Consider the following 24047-nt stretch of genomic DNA (forward strand, 5'->3'; position numbering starts at 1 on the left):
CTAAATTAGTTTAATGAAAGATTCAATTGATTTTTTTTAGTTCATCAAACTTTCAATTGTAGTTTGATTCTTTGATTTCCCACGAAACAGCTTTCCAGAGAACATATCCTTGGTCAGCCTTTTAAGCTCAAAGAAGCCACTCTTTCTCTCTAGGTCCTTGAGGCATTTCCTCAAGGTAACGTTCTCCTCCTTCAGCATATCCAAAGACAAAGTAAGCTGTCTGATGACCTCCCTCTTCTCTTCATTTTTCCCTGCTATTTCAACCTTAAGTTTAGCATTCTCCTCTTTGAATCTTTCCAGTTCTTGTTTCAGTTTCACCAAATGACCGTTACTCCCTTCATCTGCCGTCGTTCTTAACTTCGTCTCTGCTACAATTTCTCCTTCGGGATCATCAATTTCTGAGTCCTCTGAATCAAATGAGTGTGTTGAACATTTGGATATCTCCTCTGTTTCACTGCTGCTCATGCTCTGCGGCCAGCTTCTGTGGAAATGAGATGGGCAAACTGGTGTTGAACGACGCGCCCCAGATCTGGACTTTAGTTGATCATATTGCTCAGCCAATGAGCGATGGGTTCGGTAGAAATCTTCGATCATGTTCACGAGCTGAGGCCTCTTCTTGTAGTACATCTCCGCACGTTTAGCAAACGAATCAGCATCCTCCTCTATAAGGTTTAGCATCTGCCTGGTTTTCTCTTCCAATTCTGCTTAAGAAAGAAGCATAAATTGAGCCAAATTGTAATGACAACTTTGCATGACCAAACACATTTCCATTTTTCTTTCCTACTTTAGTGTTAATTTTGAAAAACAACAGTTTTCTTTTTTTCAGTATTTAGTTTGAAGACTGAATGAAACTAACTTTTCAAGCAATAAATCCTTTCTGAAAACACACACAGCGCGGTATTAGGTAAGGAAGTAAGCTATCAAAATCAAAACTATGGTGGTGTGATTTTTGCAAATCTTATGTTATCAAACATTTATTCTACACACAGAATTATAAACAGTATGAGAGAAAGAAATTTGTTTATATTACAAATGTTCATACTAATGGACAATGATGCCTCCACTACCAATCAATTTGAATATATGCAACAAAATATGCATGTGCTGAGTATATTGATCTCATAGCTTATCCACATGTTAGTAAAATAAAGAGTTTGAAATTCTAGCTACCATTTGCTAGGTCAAATATTTGATCTACACATATAAGATGTGGAGTAGCGAAATCTTTACACCTCAAGCAGAATGTAAAGTTTATTGGAAAAAGCTATTTGTAAACAATTATTAGCACGTTTATACATCACAAAGACAAAGGAGATTCGAGAGGATTGGATAGGGATTCGTCTAGTTGATGCCATAGTTGGTCTCTCTCTTTGAGATGAAATCGCCCTACAACAATTCTCACAGTAGAATGACAATCATGTTCATAGCACTCTAAATCCAATGGGCTGAGCCTTATACGCCTGAAACTCGCTTACAAGCTAGGACTCAAAAGAAGAGGAATGATTGAGTTTCTTGGATGATTGAAATGCAACCCTCTAAATTGCATTTCTAGGGATTGTGAAGCAGATCAAGGGACACTAGTAGAAAAATCAAATTTGAACGCAAGTAAACAAAAAATGAATTTTAATAAAGTAAGAGATATCAAATGAGGTCTGCATTCTTTAAGATCATAGTCAACAACACTAGAGAAATCAAAGAGTGATCTTCATGTTATAACGAATGCAATGCACTCTGAGAGATTCTGGTTACAATCTATGCAATGCACTTTAAAGGTTAGTCCAAGTGGCAACTATGAGAGTATTCATGAGCCCTGCCATGCAAGCGGCTCTAGGCCTTATAGATGTGCATTCATGTGATTTCTTACACCTAATGGCCTACAATCACCTGTATAGCGAGGCTCATGGTTGTCCGCAAGCTAGTCATTTGAATTGCCCTTAAAGTGCGTTGAATACACAGTAAACCAAAGCAAAAAAAAAAAAAAAAGAAAAGGATTTCTTTAGTGTTGTTGACTAAAATAGTCAATTTTTTATTTGACCTCAAAGAAGGCAATCCCCATTAACTGTCTCATCTTCTATGAAAACTAAAATTGTTTTTTTTTTCCTACTTTTATTCAAATTTAACTTTTCTACTGGTTGTCCTCCCCATAAAAGAGTTTTCCATATTGCATTTCAATAATCGAAGAAACTCATGTTTTCCTCTCCTAGTTGAATTCTAGCTTTCTTCTCTTATAAGTCCAATGAGTTCCAAGGCGCAAAAGGTTCGAGAATCTGTAAGATTTGGAGTGCTACAATCCAACAGAGGAAGTCCAATTCTAGCATTCTGAAGATGATTGTTATTCCACTATGAGCACCATAGCAAGACAATCACATCTTAAAAAGATCATTCAACCAAGGTTCAAAATCTCGACTAGTACCGAAGTTTAGGTCCCAAACCGAATCGATACGGTTTGATATCATATCGTGCTGTGTCGATACGGTTTGATACTTTTTTATTTCTATATATAATAATTATTAGATAAATATGTTTATTATATATAATTTTAAAATAAAGTGTAGATTGGAGCAAAAGGTGATATCGCTCACCTCAAACAACTCAGTACCGTCGGCCCTATGGCAAGATACAGACAGTTAAATCACAGGGAACATTTTGCATGAGGGAGATCAGGCATCCAACGAAGCATTTTGCACCTATTAGAAATTAACCGCAAGACTTATTTGAGCAGACATTCATATAGGTACCAACTGCGCCAACCCATGGTGGCAAAAAAAAATTATATATTGATTTTATATAAGTTCTCAATTATTGAACAACTTAATATTGTTTGACAAAAACAAGTAAATATATTTTCTTTTAAAGAAAATTGATCCATCAATAACTCGAATTAAAATTGATACATCATAATATGTTGCCTTACTAATATCAAAATTAGTGGCGTGAATCAGATGAAAGCAATATTGATATTCATTTTTCCATATGTCCATCAGTATGTCTTGATTCACCACTATTAGTTGGATTTGAACTGGCACCACGGGAATCAAAATGAGTATAGGCACATGAAAAGGATAAACATACGTCCTCAAACTCTGATATAATGGATTACCATATAATGCATGAGAGCTATAATAAGAAGGTTGAGAGTATGATGAACTTCGATCAGAATCAATCTCAACTAAATTCTTTTACATATCTTAGTAATTATGAGCTTCCTTTTATTTGTCACCCGTTATATCGACGTTGATATTAAATAGTTCTAACTCCATGATCATCATCTTGGGTTGCATATGTGTAATTTTTCTCACATGTCCATGGTTCAAGTGTTGGAGAAGGGGAAATATAAGTTTTACAATCATCGGATGCATCACCTCTATCATCACTTCTATGAGTAATTGCATTGCTATCAATATCACTATCCTCATTTCGAACTTCTTGTCGAACTACAGTGTCATCATGTTCTTGCTCATGAATTGCATCAAGTGGATTTTCACTAATTATCAATTGACCCCTTCTCTTCAAAGTATGAGTTTTCTTTTTATTCTCTTTAGTAAAAATTGCACTAGCTTTACCTTTGTCACCTTTGCCTTTATCTATGGACTTTGGTTGGATTTGGGGTTGGGATGTTTGAGAACGTCTAGGCTGAGATCTAGAAAACCGAAATTCTCGATCAAAAGCTTCATCATCATCTTCTTCCTCACCGATATTTCCTCTAACTTATATTTGTTCAATCTGCTAGGTAAGAAATTGAGTCATCATTGGATCATTCTCAATTTGGATAAATCCAAATATCAAATGGGTCTACATCACCAAGCTCTTGTTTATCCTTCTCTTTTGTTATTGCTCTTAGTTGAAGATGCATATTATAAGCAACATAGATTATGTTCTCCAAGCGACAATAAGAGAGACGATTTCGTACTTTTGTATGAATGAGGGAAAAATTTGACCAATTTCTTTCACAACCACTTAAAGACGTTGTTTGTGAGAGAATTCGTAGTACAATCTTTTTCAAATTTAGAGTTAATCCTCCATATTGTAGTCACCGCTCAGTTGTAAGATAAATAAGAATAAAATTAAACTATTATTTATATTTTTTTAACAATAATTAGTAATAATTTTTACTATATTTACCTGCATCCATTTTATATCTCAATGGTAAAAAGATCGCTAAAAGAATCATATGTCTCTGAAATAATCGATTTTCATTAATAGGCTCAACAACTAATTTTTTATTTGTTTGTAGTCTTGATATTATATTTTTAAGGGTCACTAATAGATCTTCATTTGTGCCAAGATTATAACAATATTGATATACCGAATTGAGATAAAAAAGGGCATCCCGGTGCACGAAGCTTTCGCTATGCGGGGTCCCGAGGAAGGATCTATTGTATGCAGCCTTACCCTACTTTTTGCAAAAGGCTGTTTCTAGGATTTAAACTCGTGACTTTTTGTCACAAAGCAACAACTTTACCGTTGCACCAAGGCCCCCCTTCATATATTGAATTGAGATAATAACCTAAATTAATTAAACATATATAATTATTAATAACAATATTAAAAAATATGTATCATTAAAAAATATACACATGTCAAATGAATATACTTTCCCATTTGGTTGTCCTATCTTGCAATGATTATATTAATATAATCTTGATCTTGGTTGGTGATTATAGACGTCTCTTAATTTCCTCTTTTGCTTCAAAAATTAGGAGGTAAACATTGCCGATTTGTGGCTTCTTATCTATATCGACTTTACGTAGAACAGTGTATAAGAGCTCTATTGTTATAAGAATATCTTCGAGTGAACATGACGTTCAATCTGACTTTTTTATGAAACAACTATTTTAATAGAAGAAAGCGAGTGGTAAACCTAGTTACTCCTGACTGCAGAATCTCCCCATCAATAAATTTCTTCATTAATCCATGAACCCAATGATAATTATAGAGGAATTTTGTTAACGATTAACCTTTTTTCACTACCTCCTTCATTATATCAAGTTTACTGATATCTGCCATCATTAAATCGATATAGTGTGCTGCACATGGAGTCTAAAATAGTGTTGGATACTTTTGATCTAATAACTCTCCATCCCTTTTAAAGTTGGCACCATTATTTGTAACCACCTGCATTATATGTTCTGCACCTATATCTTAAACTACAATATCCATTAAACGATATATGTAAGGTGCATCATGATAGTTTATAGTTGCATCAATAGATTTATAAAATAGCACCTTTCTATTGCAATATAGCAGAAAGTTGATAATGCTCATCTGTGTAGGTCCTGTCCGGCCACTTTACCCCATATAATGCTTGCATTGTAGATACATTGCTTCTTGCATGATAGAATCCAATTCTTGATTTCTTCCACTTGCTCATCTAAATACAGACCAACAATTTCATATGCAATCAAAGGTTGATTACCAAAACTAGATTTTTAGATGTTGGACACCATGCTAATCTAGTATGTGTTATTTGCTGCATTAGAGGGAATACAATTAAAATAAAAAATAGCAATACTTTGACCAATTGATTTATTCTTCTCTCTTGTATAGGCATCATCAATCCTATTTTGTTTACTAGCCTGGTCTGGGATGCAAGTGGATCAATATTAGTAATTTCAATTACACGTCTTAGTCCCATAAAAGAAAAAAAAAACAAGTAATATCACCTAGTGTGGAAGTAATACGAACACTTGCACTTCTTCCCAATGTTGCTGCAGTAGTTGAGTCACTTTACCAGCTAAGCCACTTCTACTACCACCAACCATAGTACCACTATATCTCATACGTTTCTTATATTCATATTGAGTTTGAGAGGTACTGAGAGCTTCTAAAAATTCTTCGTCATTTGGACCTTCACCACAACCTTTAAATTCATCATAGATTAGTATTTAGAGCTTCGATTAACAAAGTTCACATTGTTGCTGTTGTTTATACTTTAATGCTTTGTTGCTATCAAGTTCATCTTTCATTGCATGATGAACTTCTTAAGAAACTTTTGGACATTTAAAAACATCTGGATATCCACCAGCAAATTATAATTATATATTTCTGCAAAAGGTAATACGTTGACCCCGGGCGCCCCACACGAATGACCTCATTGCCATTTGTAGAGAGGTAAATTAGGAAACCGAGTAGACTAATAGCATGGTTTAAAGTGTCGTGCCGAAACCGGCGAAACGGGCGAAACGTCTCGTTCCGCTCGGCGACCGGTGTTGGGGTTGCAAGGTTGCAAACATAGTCCCACATTGAAAACACATGGGAAAGATCATGGGTTTATAAGAGAAAGATATCTCCATTGGCATGAGGCCTTTTGGGTAGAGCCCAAGAGCAAAACCATGAGGGCTTAGGCCCAAAGTGGACAATATCATACCATTGTGGAGATATCTAAGTTCTTTTCAATCCTACAATTGGTATCAGAACCGCCGACTGTGAACAAGAGCTATGGTCTGATTGAGCCATGTGGGTACAATATTGACCTCGAACAAAGAAAGTGGGGGCTCCTATGTTCGGATCAAGAGGACCAGACACCAGGCAGGAAGTCCTAGTAGGTCGGGTGGATCGAGGGGCGGGAAGACCTGGTGGGTCGAGGATCGGAGAAGTCCTAGTAGGTCGGGTGGATCGAGGGGCGGGAAGACCTGGTGGGTCGAGGATCGGACGTGGGAAGTCCGTGATCCTTTGTTTGAGGGGGGGATTGTTGGAGTTGCAAGGTTGCAAACATAATCCCACATTTAAAACACATGGGAAAGATCATGGGTTTATAAGAGAAAGATATCTCCATTGGCATGAAGCCTTTTGGGTAGAGCCCAAGAGCAATACCATGAGGGCTTAGGTCCAAAGTGGACAATATCATACCATTGTGGAGATATCTAAGTTCTTTTCGATCCTACAACCGGCACCAGCACGCCCCCGGCACCAGACCCACGACAGGTGTGACGTGTTGTACGACCCCGTTGTCACAGCGGAGGGGTCGCTCGACCCTGCAATAGCAGCGGAGGGGTCGTATAACCCTTCCGTTGCTACCGCGGAGGCATCATGCGACCCTACGGTCACTGCAGAGGGGTCGCACGGCCAACGTGGTCGCACTGAAGAAGTCACGCAATCCCCGCGACCATGGCTGGTCGCGCAACCCCACGACAACGCCGAAGTCGTGCTGGCTCGCGAGTAGTGTCGGATTTTAGATTTTTTTTAATTAAACTTAGGTTAATTATTTTAATCAACTCCTAGCTATGATATAGATAATCTAAAGAGACTTTATTAAACCCTAATAAAATTATCTAATTAATTTTATATTTCATTTATTTTAATTTAAAAATTATAATAAAATTTTTATTTATTTATTTATCTATTTTCATATCTTTTCCTTTTTTAAAAGATTATTTTTTATCTTGTTTATTTTTTAAATATTTATGTTAAATATTTTAGTTTTTAATTAATATATTTTATATTTAAAAAATACCGAAATTATATCGGCACGACATGATACGGTACTGAAATCGTATCGTTCCGGTCCAGGACTGAAACCTCGGCACGGGTCGAAATTTTAAACCTTGACCAATAGTAACAATGTGAACTTTGATAATCGAAGCTCTAAATACCAATCTATGATGAACTTGAAGGCTGTGGTGAAGGTTCAAATGACGAAGAATTTTTAGCAGCTCTTAGTGCCTCTCAAATTCAATATGAATATGAGTAACGTATGAGATATAGTGGTACTATAGTTGGTGGTAGTGGAAGTGGCTCAGCTAGTGCTAGTGGAAGTGATGGGAAGAAGTGCAGGTATTCATATTACTTCAATACAAGGTGATATTGCTCATTTTTTTTCCTTTTATGGGACTAAGATGTGTAATTGATATTGTTGATATTGATCTCCTAAAATTCCCAAACCAAGCAAGTAAACAAAATAGAATTGATGATATCTATATAAGAGAGAAGAAGAAATCAATTGGTCAAATGCTATATTTTCCATTTTAATCATATTACCCCTAATGCAGCAAACAACACATACTACCGTAGCATGGTGTCCAATGTCCAAAAAAATCTAGTCCTGGTATTCAACTTCCGACTGCATATGAAATTGTTGGTTCGTATTTAGATGACGAGTGGAGGAGATCAAGACTTTAATCCTATCATGCATGAAGCAATGTATCTATAATGCAAGCGCTATATGGGGTAATGTGGCTCGACAGGACCTACACAAATGAGCGTTATTAACTTTCTGCTATTCTGCAATAGAAAGGTGATATTTCATAAATTTATTGATGCAACTGCAAACTATCATGATGCACTTTACATATATCGTTTGATGGATAATGTAGTTCGAGATGGAGCACAACATATAGTGCAGGTGGTTATAGATAATAATGTCAACTTTAAGAGGAATGGAGAGTTATTGGATCAAAAGTATCCAACACTATTTTGGACTCCATGCACAACATACTGTATCAATTTGATGATGGCAGATATCGGTAAACTCAATATAATGAATAAGGTAGTGAAAAAAGGTCAATCATTAATAAAATTCCTCTATAATTATTATTGGGTTCATAGATTAATGAGGAAATTTATTGATGGGGAGATTCTATGGCCAAGAGTAACTAGGTTTGCCACTCATTTTCTCTTATTAAAATCGTTGTTTCATAAATATGTCAAATTGAAGGTCATTCATTAACTTGTTTAAATGAAGCTATATATATATATATATATATATATAGACTAGTGTGATTGTGTACACGCGTTGCGTGTGTAATATAATAATATATAAATTATTTGGGTCTTTGAAAATCCGAATTGTTTGGATTTTCTAGTGTCACCCTTATAAACCAAGAATTAATTATTTGGGTGAGATTCGTCAGACCCATGCAATAGTGATGCTGTAACGAGCTTCCCTATGCAAAAAATTATTTTAATTTAATATTATACTTGTCTTAGTAAAAAAAACTAAGAAAAGTATATTTTTTAACATCGTCGGCCTAAAATATTTATAGAAGCTTTTTTGATCATAGTGTTGTCAATTCTAAGATATGAGACTAAAGAGAACTATATTTTTTTATATAAAATAACCAGAGAAAATTAATGATGAGAAAAATTCATAATAATACGCTGTAGCTGAGTCTCGAACTCTAGATCACTGATTGTTTCGCTTGTGGAATTACTAATAAATCTTGGAATTATTTTTAGTGTAAATAGAAAAAAGGACATTAACGTAAATGCATTTTAGGTTTCACCAAAGTTAGTTAGTAAAGGGGGGAGATTTTTAATAAAATAGTAAGATAAGAAGTCACAAATGTGCAACTTTTACCACCTAATTTATGAAGGAAAAAAGAAAATTAAGAGATGTCTACAATCACCAACCAAGTATCAACATTATATTAATATAATCATTGCAAGATAACGACTGTGAGAGAATTACTGGAATATTCTCTATACAACCAGTACAGTGGACGTTCCCACTATCTCTATCCAAAAATTGGTCGGTGCAATTTGGGCAGGAGAGCAGTATGATAGTATGGTTGGCTCTATTATAACAATATGCATCGTTATGCTGGCATGGGGAAAAAACAACGTTATAAAAGGGGTCCTTTCTTCGCACAGTAGGTCTCTCCAAGAGTTTTCCACTATTCCTCATGATTGTTCTTCAATTACCATTATTCAGCCTCCCAACTAACTTGAGCGTAGGAGTGACCAAGATATGAAATGTCATTCCGTGCCGCCCGACAAGGATGGTTTTTACCGTTCCGTCGGGCGGCCGAAACCGGCACAGGAGGCGCCCTCGTCTCGGCAGCGCCGGAGGAGATGCGGGATGCCTCCGGCGGCGTCTCGGCAGCGCCGGAGGAGACGCGGGACGCCTCTGTCGGCGTCTCGAGGGCACCGGAGGAGACGCGGGACGCCTCCGGTGGCGTCCCGCAACGCCTTCGGCACAGAAGGCGTCGCGCGCGACGCTTTATACGTCGCCGAAAGCGTCCAGTGACCCTATCGGTGTCGTCGGACGCTTCCGGCGACCCTTCCAACGCCACCGGAGGCGTCCGACGACGCTTCCAGCGCCACCAGACGCCCTTGCGGGCAATCATCTCGAGCGATCTCGTGTCCACCGGGTTTTTTTCTTTTCAATAATTATATTTTATTTAATTAATTTAAACAATTCCTAAGAAGGATGTGTGATATTTTGAAGAGGCTTTTATAAACCATAATTAAATTATTCTAATAAAATATATAAAAAATATATTTAAAATTAAAATAAATTTAATAAATTTTATTAATTAATATTCTGAAAAATAGTGTTTTAAATTTCATTTAAAAATTTAAAAAATATAATAATTCTTATTTATGTTCTAATATATTTTTATTATTTTAAATTTCATTTAAATTTTAAAAAAAATTTAAAAAATTCTAAAAATTCTAATAAATTATATTTATATTCTGATATTTTTTATTTTAAATTTTTTTACTTGATATTTTTTTTACTATTTAAAATATATTATTTAATTAATAATTAATTAAATGAATAAATAGTTAATTTATATAATTATTATTAATATAAAGTAATATCTTGTATTAATTTATATTATTATTATTATAATTATAGATACTTCCATTTGAATTTGAATTATTGATATATCAATTATATTTAAATAAAATTATTTTTAATTATTTTTTAATAATATTAAATTATTTAATAATTAAGAATTTATAATAAATCAATATACAACTTATTTTTATATACACTATAAATATATTTATCTTATAATTACTATATATAAATAAAAAATCCGAAATTGTATCGGCACGGCACGATACGATACCGAAACTGTATTATTCCGGACTGAGACTGAAACCTTAGCACGGGTCGAAATTTTAAACCTTAGAAATGACTATGTCGAGAACCCATCCTTGGCCCGTCTACTAATGTTTTCTTCTCCTTTGTCACTTTGTGACATGGCAAACCCATTGGTGGCTTTGGACTCTTCCCATTTGAGGTCTACTTGCGGTCAACGCGCAAGTCATCTCATCAGTTGTTCATCTTCACCGACTTCAGACAACAACATCATCCTTCTAGATTAGTCTTCCATCCCAGAGATGTAGCCCTCTCCTCTAAATTTCACAGTTGAGAAGTAGTGATCAATCCATAAATCGAATCTAGATACACATCCAAGTGAAGATACTCTACTGGTAACAAAAATATCTGTTATGTGAATCATAGGCATGTTGATTCTTTATGGTTTCATGTGAGAAACCACTAAATCGGCTACTGTATTCGAATAATTAGACTAAACATTGTTGCATCATCTATTCACTAAAAACCATAACTATGCTTGCAAATAATGACAAACAATTATAGCACAAGTAGTCATATTCATGGAATCATGAAAGTTTAATATAAATAAAGCAATACGCCCAATACAAACCACTAACCATAACATAGAAAAGGCAGTATATATCTTACTGGAAATCGACATTGACAGCCATGAAGATTGTGCTGAACTACGGAGCCTGTCTTGGCTAGCAAACCACCACGAATGCGATTGGCCCGTTTGCACGCTCATATTGACCAACTTACCTACATCAAACATAATAATCTAAAAATAAATTAAATGTGAGCTATTTTACCAATAGAACTCCATGGAGTTTAAGCCGGACTAACATGATCAATATGATACCGAGATCACAATCGCTTGAAAAGAAAACTTTAACAAAAAGGAACAGAAGAAGAGTAGAGAAAAACGACTTGCAGCACGAGCAGCCGGTGGGTAAAATTGTGGAAAAGGAGAGGTAATGAAAAAAGAGCTTAGCAGCATCAATCTGTATGAGAAACTTAAAATAAAGAAGAAGAAAAACCTCTAAATCTCTCCTCTACCGTTCCCCCTAACTTTCCCCCTTCAATCTTTCTACAACAAGTTGAATAAGGCGATCCTAAATGGCAAAGAAGGAGATAAAATAGAAAGATGAAATAGAAACATGAGAAGAGGGAGAGAACCTTGGAACTCCTTCACTACCTTCTCATTCTTTCTCCTTCGTCTTCGTCTTCGTCTTCGCCGCCCTGAGAGAGAGCTGCGCTTTCCACTCTGTAGTTCAAACCGAATCGCTCCTCCCAAGATCCTCTTTTTTGCGGTTGTTTGAAGATGTCGTCAGGTTTTAAACCTTGCCGTTCGATTATATTTATTTTTATTTTCCAATATTACCCTTTTAAATTTTATTTAGAGAAAAATAGCACCAAGCAAATTTTATTATTAAAAAAAAAGAAAAAAAATAGATTTCATTGTTGTCAGCTCGATTTTAGAAAAAAAATCATTCAAATTTATTCGATTAAATTAATAAATTGAGCTTGAATTTAATTTCAAATTTAAAAGTATTATCAAGTCGAATTCGAACTTAATAGTATTTGATTCGTGAGCTCATGAGTTTATGAGCAAATTCGTTTAAAAACTCATGAACATATTCATTTAGAGACTTACGAACATATTTATTAAAAGACTCGTTTATCTTATTATTTATATATAACTAAATATCATATAAATAATAAATATAATAATATATTATTAATTATTATAGTTATTTAATTTTTAAAGTAATTTTTTTAAATCGAACTCCAACTATTTAATTTTATTACGAGTTAAATTTAAACTTATGAACTAAAATTTAAATCGAACTTAACTTGAGTTTAGGGATAACAACTGAATCCGAACTCGAGACTTTTACTATTCGACTCGGTTATACCTTTAATTTTTAATAAGAGGATGTGCTTTTTATATATATTTTTATCCTTTTAAATTCGAAAATGGTAGAAAAAGTAATAATCAAGAGATTGGAGGGCAATATTGTCCTCGATCTGATTTGCAGTCTGGTCTCATCCGAGACACCCAATACCGGGGTATCTTCGTCTCATGAACCCGTTGATCAACGGTTAGTTTTTGTATATCAAATAAATAAGATAATCAATGTTCCCGGGGCCTGGCGAGTTGGCAAGAGTGGATACCTTCAAAACGATTCGATTTTCCAACAGCAGCACTTTCGGACGGTATCAAACCTAAATCTTAAAATTATATTAAAAGTGCCTCATTTTAATTTTTATCCTAAAATAGCTTTGTTCTAATAATCTTGAAACAATTTTAACTATATTTGATTACATGGCAACGAATCAAATTTATTATATTTTTTTTAGGTGTGGTATTAATATTTAACAATAAGTTGACCGCAAATTTAACGAATAAATATAATTGTTATAATTAAAATAGGACAAGATTGAATGGAAGATTCCAATAATCTAACATTTTACTTCTATCCGAATTTATCCAAATGTATTATTATTATTATTATTTTAGTTTACTATGTTCCCCTTTTAATTTTTATAAAATAATATAATCTGATTTTTAGATGGTCGGATTGAAATCAAATTCAACAGTCTGAAAGAGTTAAATTAAGGGAAAATTCACCTGTATTCTCCCATCACAACTTTATATATAGTCTCTATATTCAAAAATATATATATATATTTCCACTCCCTAATCAAATATAATAGACATCAATTTATCTAATTACTCCTCATATTTTTTAGGTACAAAAAATCTAAAAATAAATATAATTCTTTTTAAAGTTAGCACATTAAATTAGAATCTAATATATTTTCAATCAAATTTGACACGACTCTTTCCACCTCAATTGGATGGAAAATTATCTTTAAATGATAATAAATTTAGGAGGAATTATATTAAGTGAAAAAAAATCATATCAAATTTGATAGAAAATATACTCGATTATAGTTTAAGCAGAATTATATTCGTTTTTAGACTTTTTTGTACCTAAAAATATAAGGGGCAATTAGGTAATAATGTTTGTATAACGGAATTGAAGCAAACAAAACTTTACATGCAGAGAGTAGAAATAAAATTTTTTGGATATAGGGATTGCATGCAAAGTTAAAGTCGTGGTTAGAGATTTTCTCTAATTTACTCTTAAATTAATTAAGTAAATAATTTAAATAGTTAAACGATTAGTTGGAGTAGACAGATCAAATAAGTAATTAGGTGGGTCGAGTCTAACAATTGTAGTAAAAGGGGGTTATATTTACTTTAGACACTCCTCACATTCTATTTTCAAGTTATGTGAAGGGAGATAAATCATATAGTTAACTTATATTAAAAAAGGTAAATTACGAGATCAACTTATATTGAGTCTAACAAATTAGTAGGACTAATAAGTTATTGGATTAAACAGATACATCAACTCAATTAATTTAGATACTAATTGAATCAATCCAATTAATCAGGGTGAAGAGGTCGATCAAACTAGTTAGGGTGAAGAGGTCGATCAAACTAGTTAGGGTGAAGTTATCAGGCCAGTTGATCAAGCTTTTCAAATGGAGTGAGTGAGTTAGACAAGTTGATTAAGCTAGCTGAGAGGGTCAATCGACTTGAGCAGATCAACTGAACAAAGCAGCTCAATAGGGATAATTAGACCAAATGAGGTGGTGGTGGAAATAAATCATATGGGTTTGATCAATCGATTGGCTGGTTGGGCCTAAAGGATCAAATGGATTAGACAACACACTACAATAAATCATTAAAATAGCAATGAAATATTAGCGACGAATTAACAGTTCGTATAGCTAAAAAGTGATGTTAGCGACTAAATAACATATTGTCTCTGATCCAGAGAATGATCAGTAGGACACCATATGGATAAAAGGAGGTTAGTGAATTTACTGAGGTCATTCCAAAAGGATTCCAACGGAAGGTCAGATTTATGTCTGGTTACGTGGGCCTCCCCGGCTCCTTAGCCTCTTGGCCATCTCTTACCTCTTGGGTCTCTCGTCTCCTGAGCGATGTAGGATAAAGGACCATTTCAGGGGAAAAAAAATTGTCCAGATGAAATAACATATTGTCTCTGATCCAGAGAATGATCAGTAGGACACCATATGGATAAAAGGAGGTTAGTGAATTTACTGAGGTCCTTCCAAAAGGATTCCAACGGAAGGTCAGATTTATGTCTGGTTACGTGGGCCTCCATGGCTCCTTAGCCTCTTGGCCATCTCTTACCTCTTGGGTCTCTCGGCTCCTGAGCGATGTAGGATAAAGGACCATTTCAGGGAAAAAAAAATTATCACACAAATCCTAGTTATTTTAAGAAAAAGACAGAGGTATGAATAAATCTTACATTATTTAAGAAATTAAATAATGGCAGCATGAAGATTAGAACGAAAGAGAAAAAAAAGTCTATCAATCTTGGTTATTTTAGGAAAAAGACAGTGGTATGAATAAATCTTACATTATTTAAAAAATTAAATAATGATAACATGAAGATTGGAATGGAAGGAAAATATCTGCTTTCTCTCTTTAAAAGGTAGTTCTTTTCAACCTCCAAGGTATTCATACACATAAGTACCACTACATATATCAAAATCCTAATATTCATCTTCTTCATCCTCTGACTTAGCGTCAGAATGATTGCACCAGGAAACCCCTTGGCCATCATTCTAACCCTCTTCTTATTATTTGTCTTCATCTAGGCTCCTAACCGTGTCATCATCGTCATTGTCATTCGATGATTAGCAATTAAATTGGCAACAAAGCTAACTCACTAGTGATTCATCTGTTGACGATCGTGAGCGAGATCAAATTGGCGTCATCCATGGGAAACTAAGTCAAGACCTATACCAAAGTGTGAAGATGGATGATGTCGGAAGACATAATGTCATAGCCATGATGATAGAGGATTTTGACAAATTGGTCGTCACAACGGTGCAAGCGATTTTAAAGAGGAAACTCTCGCATCCTCCAACGGGCAATCTTTCAACCGAACCATTGCCTAGTTAGTTGAAGTGACATCGGTGCATGAGAAGGTACCTTAGCCTACTAAAATGCTACAAACTACTTCTTGTCTATCAATTGGTAATTTTGTGGTTAAAGAGCTCTCTATAGAATCTTCTGGATAAACCCCTAATCAAGGTTTTTAAAGGGAAACCGACCTTAAATTTAGCGGTTCGAAAGCTCCTTGAGTTCCTCCGTTCTCAAAAGATATCCTCCAGGATGAATTACCAAAACACTTTCGGGTATTATAGATTGAGGAGTATGATAATACTACATATCCATAATATCACATATACAAATTTAAAAATACTTCCTTATTATACCAATATACGAATGATGTCAAGTGTCGAGTTTTCTTAACCACACTCTTGAGTTAGGCTCAAAGGTGGTTTAGTTGACTCCCTGTTTCTTCAATTCGAACCTTTGAAGAATTTAAAGTTATATTCATGCAACACTTTACAACCAATCGGAGATACCAAAAACCCCACATGATATGTTCACTCTAAGGCATAAATTCAACCCTCTAAAGAATATTTGCAATAGTTTAATCTAGTAGCCATGAATGCCCCCTCGGTTACCCCAGAAGTGCAGGTTAGTGTCTTCTCTCAGGACTTGGTTGATGGAGATTTTTTTAGATTCTTGGTAAAAAAGCCTCCAACAAATCAAGTCTGATCACTTAAGTATATTCAAATCCAAGAAGCCCAATCAACAAAAAGAAAGGAGACATCGACTCCAACTCCTATCCCCACTCATCAAGATCGAAGAGCTCCTCCACTACTTCTGTGAAGTCGAGAATTCAATTGGAGAGGAGAAAAAGTAGTGCAAGCCATGGAGGTGGTCCCAACTCCTATTCTCAAATCTGGTCGGCAATCCCTCAAGGTGGTTTAGTATTGTGTTTATCATCAATCAAGTACTTATTCCATTCAAGATTGTCAATAGTATGCAAGAGAGTTGAAACAAATAGCTAACTAGCAGAATGCCAAATAAAATGAGTCGGGTAAGAGGAATCTCCGAAACATTACAAGTGTTGTCGCCACAATGATACCAACTGACTCGCAAGTCGACGATCTCATTCTCCTTCGAAAGAACCTCGAAGCTCTTCCCAATCTCGACAGAATGTTGAAGAAAAAGATACTAGCAAGGAGAAGGTTAGTACTTAAGGAACTGTAAATATAATCTCAAGAGGATCCACAGATGGAGACTCCACTCGAGCCCGAAGGGTTCATAGCAAAAGGCTAGAAAGTTATACTACTAGTATTAGTCGAGAAAGAGGGCATGGTCCTTCCATAAATTTTAGATCGAGGATCTGGTAAGAGTCAAGGCCCCACATGATACTTTAGTAATTGAAGTGTTCATCGCTAACTATCAAGTAAAAAGAGTATTCATTAACACTGGTAATTATGTCAATATCATCTTTAAAATTATTTTTGATAAGATGCATTTGGATGGTGAGGAGCTTCATCCCATACATACTCCCCTGTATGATTTCACAGGACATGAGGTATAACCTATTGGTCAAATTAACCTCTCTCTTTCATTAGGAGGGGAGTCATTCGTGCAGCTTTGACAAACATATTTTATTATCATAAATATCATCTCAGCCTATAATGTTATACTAGGAAGGTCAACACTAAGTACCTTTCAAGCCAAAGTCTACACTTTTTATCAGAAAATTAAATTCCAAATAGGAAGCCAAGTGGGGGAGGTAAAAGGCAATCAGTTAGTGGCTAGAAAATGCTAGATATAATCTGAACTGATTTGTGCAAAATCTGTCGAACTCAAGATAGTATTGTCTCAACAATCCAAAAGATGCCAATGTCCCTCCTAGAGTAGAATCATAAAAATATATGGATACATCCTGACCCACTAGATGGGGTCACCCAAGTGACGACCAACCTCTCTTCAAAATTAAAACAAGAACTAATTGCATGCTTCTTGCATAATTATGATGTCTTCACATGGTCCTCCATTACAGGTGTTGCACCTACTATAATGGTGCATCGGCTTAACACACTTCCAAAAGTTCGACATGTTCAGCAAAAGAAGCATAGATTCTCATCACAGTGGGATCCGGTATTTCAAATAGAGATCACTAAGTTAATGAAAACCGACCACATACGGGAGGTTCAATTCCGTACTTGGCTTGCAAATGTGGTGTTAATATCTAAATCAGGAGGTAAATAGAGAGTTTGCATCGACTTTCATGACCTCAATAATGTCTGTTAAAGATTACTACCCCTACCCCATATCGATCAATTGGTGGACTCTACCTCCAAGTGCAAACTTATATGCGTGTTGGATGTTAATCAAGGATATCATCAAATTCCCTTAGCTTCTAAAGATCAAGAAAATGTTAGTTTTGTGACTACTAATAGAACCTTTTGTTATACTGTTATGTCATTCTGATTAAAGAATGCAGGGGTAACTTATCAGCAACTCATGAATAGGATTTTCAAGCATCAAATCGGGAGAAATATTGAGGTGTATATTGATGATATTCTAATCAAATCTATTATCCAATACCTTGATTTCAAATATTGAGGAGAGGTGTCGCACACTAAGACAATATGGACTTAAACTTAACCCTAATAAGTGCCTATTTGAAGTTAAAAGCTGAAAATTTCTTAGATACATTATGACTAAGCGAGGAATCAAAGCAAATCCTGAGAAGATATGGGCACTCCAGAACATGTCCCCCTCAGTAATCTAAAGGAGGCATAATGATTGGTTGGACGTATTACAACACTCTCTCAATTAATCTCCCATTCAACTGATCGAAGTTTACCCTTTTTTAAGATATTAAGAAAGACTTCTAAGTTCAAGTGAGATGCAAAGTGTGATGAAGCTTTCGCAGAATTAAAAAAATATTTATCTCGACTGCTTTTGCTCTCCAAACCAGTAATAGAGAAAGCGGTTGGGTGTATTTACAGACATCTAAAGGAGCGGTAGCGGTTGTCTTACGATCAACAAAAAGATAGAGTACAACACCCCATCTATTTTTTGGAACATTTATTAAAAGATGCAGAAAGTAGGTACACTAACCTTGAGACGTTAGCTCTTGGACTGGTCCTCACAGCTCGACAATTGAGGTCATACTTCCTTGCTCACTTGATCACAGTCCTCACCAATAATAATTTGGGCCAGGTGTTAACTAATCCTGAAACCTCAGAAAGGTTGATCAAGTGGACTACCAAGTTAAGTAAATATAATATCTAATATCAGCTATGAACTGCTCTTAAAGCTCAAGCTTTAGAAGATTTTTTTAACAAAGTTCTTGACCAAGCAGAAGGAATTTGAAAATTTTATGTAGATGGCTCTTCAACCAAGCAAGTTAGTGGAATTGGGATATTACTAATATCCCTGAGGGAAGATATACTTCAACTTTCTGTTCGACTTGACTTTCAAGCATCTAACAACGAAACTGAGTATGAGGCTTTACTCATAGGACTGCAAGCAAGAAAGCAAGTCAAAGGCTCTCGAGGGATCATCTACTCATACTTCTAACTGGTGGCCTATCAATTAGAAGGAAGTTTTGAGATAAAAAAATTTATCAATTGCAGGATATGAGGATGTTTTTGAGAAGTTAAAAGGTGATTTTCAAGAATTTACTCTATAGAAGATCCCTCAGGAAGATAATCAAAAGGTGGACAAGCTAGCCAAACTAGCAAGTGCATTGGCAAGGTGGATAATGGATTACTGTGCGTCTCAAACTCTATTAGTTTCCCATATCGAGCAAGATTCAAGCCAGGGTGAACCTATTGACTGGAGAATACCCATCATTATCTATCTCAAACAAGGAATTTTGTCTGTCGATCTTGAACAAGCGTAGTTGCTCAAAAGAAGAGTTTCTCGCTTCACTCTAGTCGGAGATATGTTGTATCAGCGATCATTCTCACGCCCCCTCCTTAAGTGTCTTAAACTTGAGGATGTCGATTATGTGATGAGGGAGGTTCATGAAGGCATCTGCAAAAATCATATTAGAGGAAGGACACATACTCGGAGGATAATATTAGTTGGGTACTTTTGGCCGATAATGTAGGTTGATACTACCCAATTTATCATAGCTTGTATTCCTTTTCAAAAGCATCAAAATCTTTCTCACCATCTAACAGAGTTTTTAAAGATTTCTGCTATGGCAATTGATGTGTCATAAATCCACAAGTGCACGAAAATATCGTCAGTAATAACGATATCATACCCACAAGAACTGGTGATTGAGTACTAGCTTACTAACCAAATTTATTTATCTAGACTAATAACTGGTGTAGAGTGTCAAGAACAAGAAAATCAAAAGATTAGAGCAAAGAGAATAAAAGATAGAAAAGGTTTGATCAAGAAGACAGTAGAAAGGAAGAGTGAATCGAAAGATATTGATTAGTGAATGCAATTATAGGACTTCGATTTCACCACTATGTTAGTAAACCTTTGATCTGTGTTTAATTTCATATTCTCAATGTTGGTTTATATTGGTAGACTATCCTGTATCCGATGTAAAGTTTTGGAACTACACCGACGTATCAATTCTAATTTATCGCCTACTTTTGGAGTGGTTGACCTGTCACTAGATCCCACAAACTCCAAATAACCCTTCTCTTACGTTTGTGACTTTGAATTGGGATTGATCCATTAAGATCAATGACAACCCATTGCTCTTCGTAGCATACTGATCTATTTTCATAGTTAACTCTCCACGTCTCAATTTTCTATGGGTTAGAAGATTGAGCTCTCCTTCCGGTTCATCCCCAAATCCTCATGGGATATGAATCTCGTGCTTTTGGCATCAAGGTCATGTTTACATAGTAGATTCGGACCACAGATCAACTCATCATGGAATAAGAAAAATCAAGCATTAATAGATTAATCAAAAAAGTATTCATATCATAAAGGGCTAATCCCTAATCCTAGAATTTATAATCTACTCCATAGATATAGAGTTACAACCAAAAATCATGTTTAGATGATGAGAAATAAGATACAAGTTCAAAAATTTAGAAATAGAGAAGAAAAGCTTACGCTCGTCGCAAGAATTCTCCTCCAGATGCTCCCGATCTCTCTTCAAAACCTAGATGACATTGAATCCCCTTCAGATCATCTTCTCAAGTTGCCTTGGAGCCCTAAGCAGACTCCAAATCGAGATCCCCTCTTAAGGGGATGTGATCATCCTTTTATAGGCAAAGGGTAAGTGCCTGACACGGGCCATGTCAGCCGGCACAAGCACCCTTGTCAAGCACAGCGACTATACAGGGGAGTTGGCCAAACAGAGCATGGTCTATGCCAGAAAGCATGGACACCCATGTCAGGTTCAGTTGAAGCAAAGGAGCATTGGCAACGGGTCATACCGGAGGGCACGGGTGTCCGTGGCCGATTCGACTGATTGGAGCATAGCCCGTGCAGGCTAATATGAGCACTAGACTAATTTGTCAATCAAAGCATAGCCCATGTCGGTTGGCACGACAACCTATGGAAGGCTGTGAACTTCAGTCCATTGATCTTCAATCTCCATTTTTACTCCTTTTCATGGTCTATCAAAAGAAATACACGAAAGTAGTTCTCCGGAATAGGAAAGTCTTAAAATGAAGCATAAAGGGTTGATATCGTGAAATATATGCATACACAATAGATCAAAAGGTTCATCAAAATATAACAAAAATTCTATATAAAATACGCACATCAAAATCCTCCAGCCCAATCTTTTGTTTATTCTCAAGCAAACATCAATATATGAAAAGCATGTGAATAACTCTCTCCCAAGCTTCAATAAATTTATCTAATCTTATCAAATAGTATCACCTTCAAGTGAGCATCTAATAAGTTTCACCAAGCCTACAAGCTAGTTTACGTGCACTGTATGTAGTTTGTTCCTACGGTTTCAAATTCCTCCCTAGTCAAGTCATCATTATATTGTATTCCCAAGGTTTTCCAAGGTTAGGCACTTACCTATCATACGCGAGGTTCGTCCACTCTTCCCAACATAAAGTCTCAAAGGTATTCTCGGTATTAAGAGAAATGGATAAGTGTTTCCCCATTAACCTAACTTAGTCTCAAAGGGGTATCTTATCATTTCCACCATGACAACTATTTTCTATCCCTTATGCATGCTTTTTGCTTGCATAATACAACACTACTCATATTTTACTATATTTCAAAATTTTCTTTCATTCTTGTTGTTATCTTTTTCTTTAGATTTTGATTTTTCTAAATGGGCTGACACAACTCGAGCATGATCTAGTAACTAAAATATTGGGAGAGAGTCACCTATGAAACCATGGTACTAGTCCAACAAAATGAATCATGACTATTCCGTACTTAATCCACCTTTTGGAATCAAATCATAGTGAAGTGTAAAGATCAAACCATTAAGTAGGCTTATGGTGAAATAAAATTAACTCAACAATACTTCCATAAAATTCTACTAAAAGAGAGGAAGATATGAGTCACCAAAAACTGTGAGAATGTATTCACATGGTATCACCAATCACAAAAAGTATGCTTCAAAGAACAAGACAATGCATATTATGCTTCATTTTAAATCTAAAAAATCATCAAGACTAAACTTGAAACAACGTAAGGCTAACAACTACCTTAAACTAAAAACTACAATGAAAATCATCTACAGAAATATTAACAATGAAGAGCCTAAATACTAAACAACACAACTCAATCCAGGTTAGGTGGTTCAATGAAAAATTATGCTTCACCTTCTTCCATTTGTATGTTTGAATAATATTTCTTCCATCTCTATCCATTCATTTTAAATATCCTTGATGTTCTATCCCAAATATCCACGGCTTCAAATGGATACACCTTCTGTGCACTACAAAAAAAAATATAATTTAGTGACAAATATTTGCGACAAAAAATATTCGTCACAAATTTGTGACAACTTTTGTGACAAAAAACTAAATTGTCGCAGTTTAGCAACAAATTTTGTGACAAAAATATTTTCATCGCAAACTAGCAACAAAATATTATTCATCACAAAACTCATTGGAAATTAGCCAGGAACTTCCATATTCATCGCTGAATTTGTGACGAAAAATGGATTTGTTGCAAATTCTGTGATGAATAATAGTGTTGTCACAAATTTTGAGACAAATTTAGGATTCGTCACAAAAATAAAATTTATTTTTTCTAAAAAATAAACATTCCAAAGTCGGTTGACATATCTAGAGGACTCCGAATAACATGAAACAAGTTTATATGGATTCCAATAAACCCCCTGATCATAAAAATGGCCTTAAAAAATAATTTAACCAACTATATTTTTTCTTAAATTGCTAAATCAGTTATGTGCATATGTAGCTTAGTTAAATTTCTATAAGTTGTAACTTAACATGTCACACTTATTTAGAAATATTTGAAGACTGCAGAGGTACCTAGAGAGCTTAGAATGAGATAAAATCAGTTCCTATGGGTTCTTATAAATCCCCTGATCATATAGATGCCCTCAAATATTATTTTACCCAATATATTGAGATCATTGATTTTATGAAGGTGATTAATATTTTTCGACCACATTCACGGTAAAAAAATAACTGATTGGGTAAAATTAGTGGTTGCGGAGATTTATAGGAACCCATATGAATTGGTTTTATCTCATTCTGAGCTCTCTAGGTACCTCAATCCACCTCTCTCTAGGTACCTCAATATATATAATAATAATAATAATAATAATAATAATAATAATAAATCTGTGATGAAATTCAAAATTCGTTGCAGATTGGATTTTTTTTTTTTAAAAAAAAATTTCAATGCAGTTGAGGTACCCAGAGAATTAGGGATGGTAATTTTCCCGTGGGTTTGGGGCCCCGCGGGGAAACCCCGAAATGGGGATGGGGTGGGTTCGGGGCGGGTATGGGAATACTATCCCCATCCCCGAACCCGCCCCGAATATTATTATTATTATTATTATTAAATAATAATATGATTTTTTTTAAAGTATTAATAATAGTGTTGATATTAATATTAAATTTTTTGAAAATATTATTAATAATAATATTATTAATATTGATATTAATATTAATATTATCATTAATAATAATTATTAAATAATAATAATATAAATTAAATTTGTGAATGAGGCAGGGATGGGGATTTGATCCCCGTGGGTTCGGGTTCGGGGAATCCCCGAACCCGAAAAAATGAGAATGGGGCGGGGATGGGAATGACAAACCCGCCCCCGCCCCCGCCCCGCCCCATTGTCATCCCTACAGAGAATTCAGAATGAGATGAAACCAATTCCTATGGATT

The 24047-nt window shown here is 35.1% G+C and overlaps 1 protein-coding gene across 1 annotated transcript; it reads right to left on the reverse strand.

The window, feature by feature from the left end:
• Positions 1–5: 5 nt before the first annotated feature.
• Positions 6–12085, reverse strand: LOC122056356 (protein NETWORKED 3C-like). The gene is made up of 3 exons (XM_042618278.1): positions 11969–12085; positions 11438–11551; positions 6–701 (listed from the first exon to the last, which is right to left on the reverse strand). Exons 2-3 carry the CDS (start codon positions 11535–11537, stop codon positions 37–39), a joined length of 765 nt encoding a protein of 254 aa, XP_042474212.1. The 5' UTR covers positions 11538–11551; positions 11969–12085; the 3' UTR covers positions 6–36.
• Positions 12086–24047: the final 11962 nt, after the last annotated feature.

This window comes from Zingiber officinale, chromosome 3B (genome assembly GCF_018446385.1).
Source record: "Zingiber officinale cultivar Zhangliang chromosome 3B, Zo_v1.1, whole genome shotgun sequence".
Classification (NCBI taxonomy): domain Eukaryota; kingdom Viridiplantae; phylum Streptophyta; class Magnoliopsida; order Zingiberales; family Zingiberaceae; genus Zingiber; species Zingiber officinale.

What these genes read in the sequence shown, in the direction of transcription:
- LOC122056356 (XM_042618278.1), bottom strand. Translation starts at nt 11,537, where the DNA reads ATGAGCGTGCAAACGGGCCAATCGCATTCGTGGTGGTTTGCTAGCCAA. An exon ending in GCTGTCAATGTCGATTTCCA is followed by an intron (nt 702 to 11,437) that starts GTAAGATATATA and finishes TTTCTTAAGCAG; the next exon opens with AATTGGAAGAGAAAACCAGG.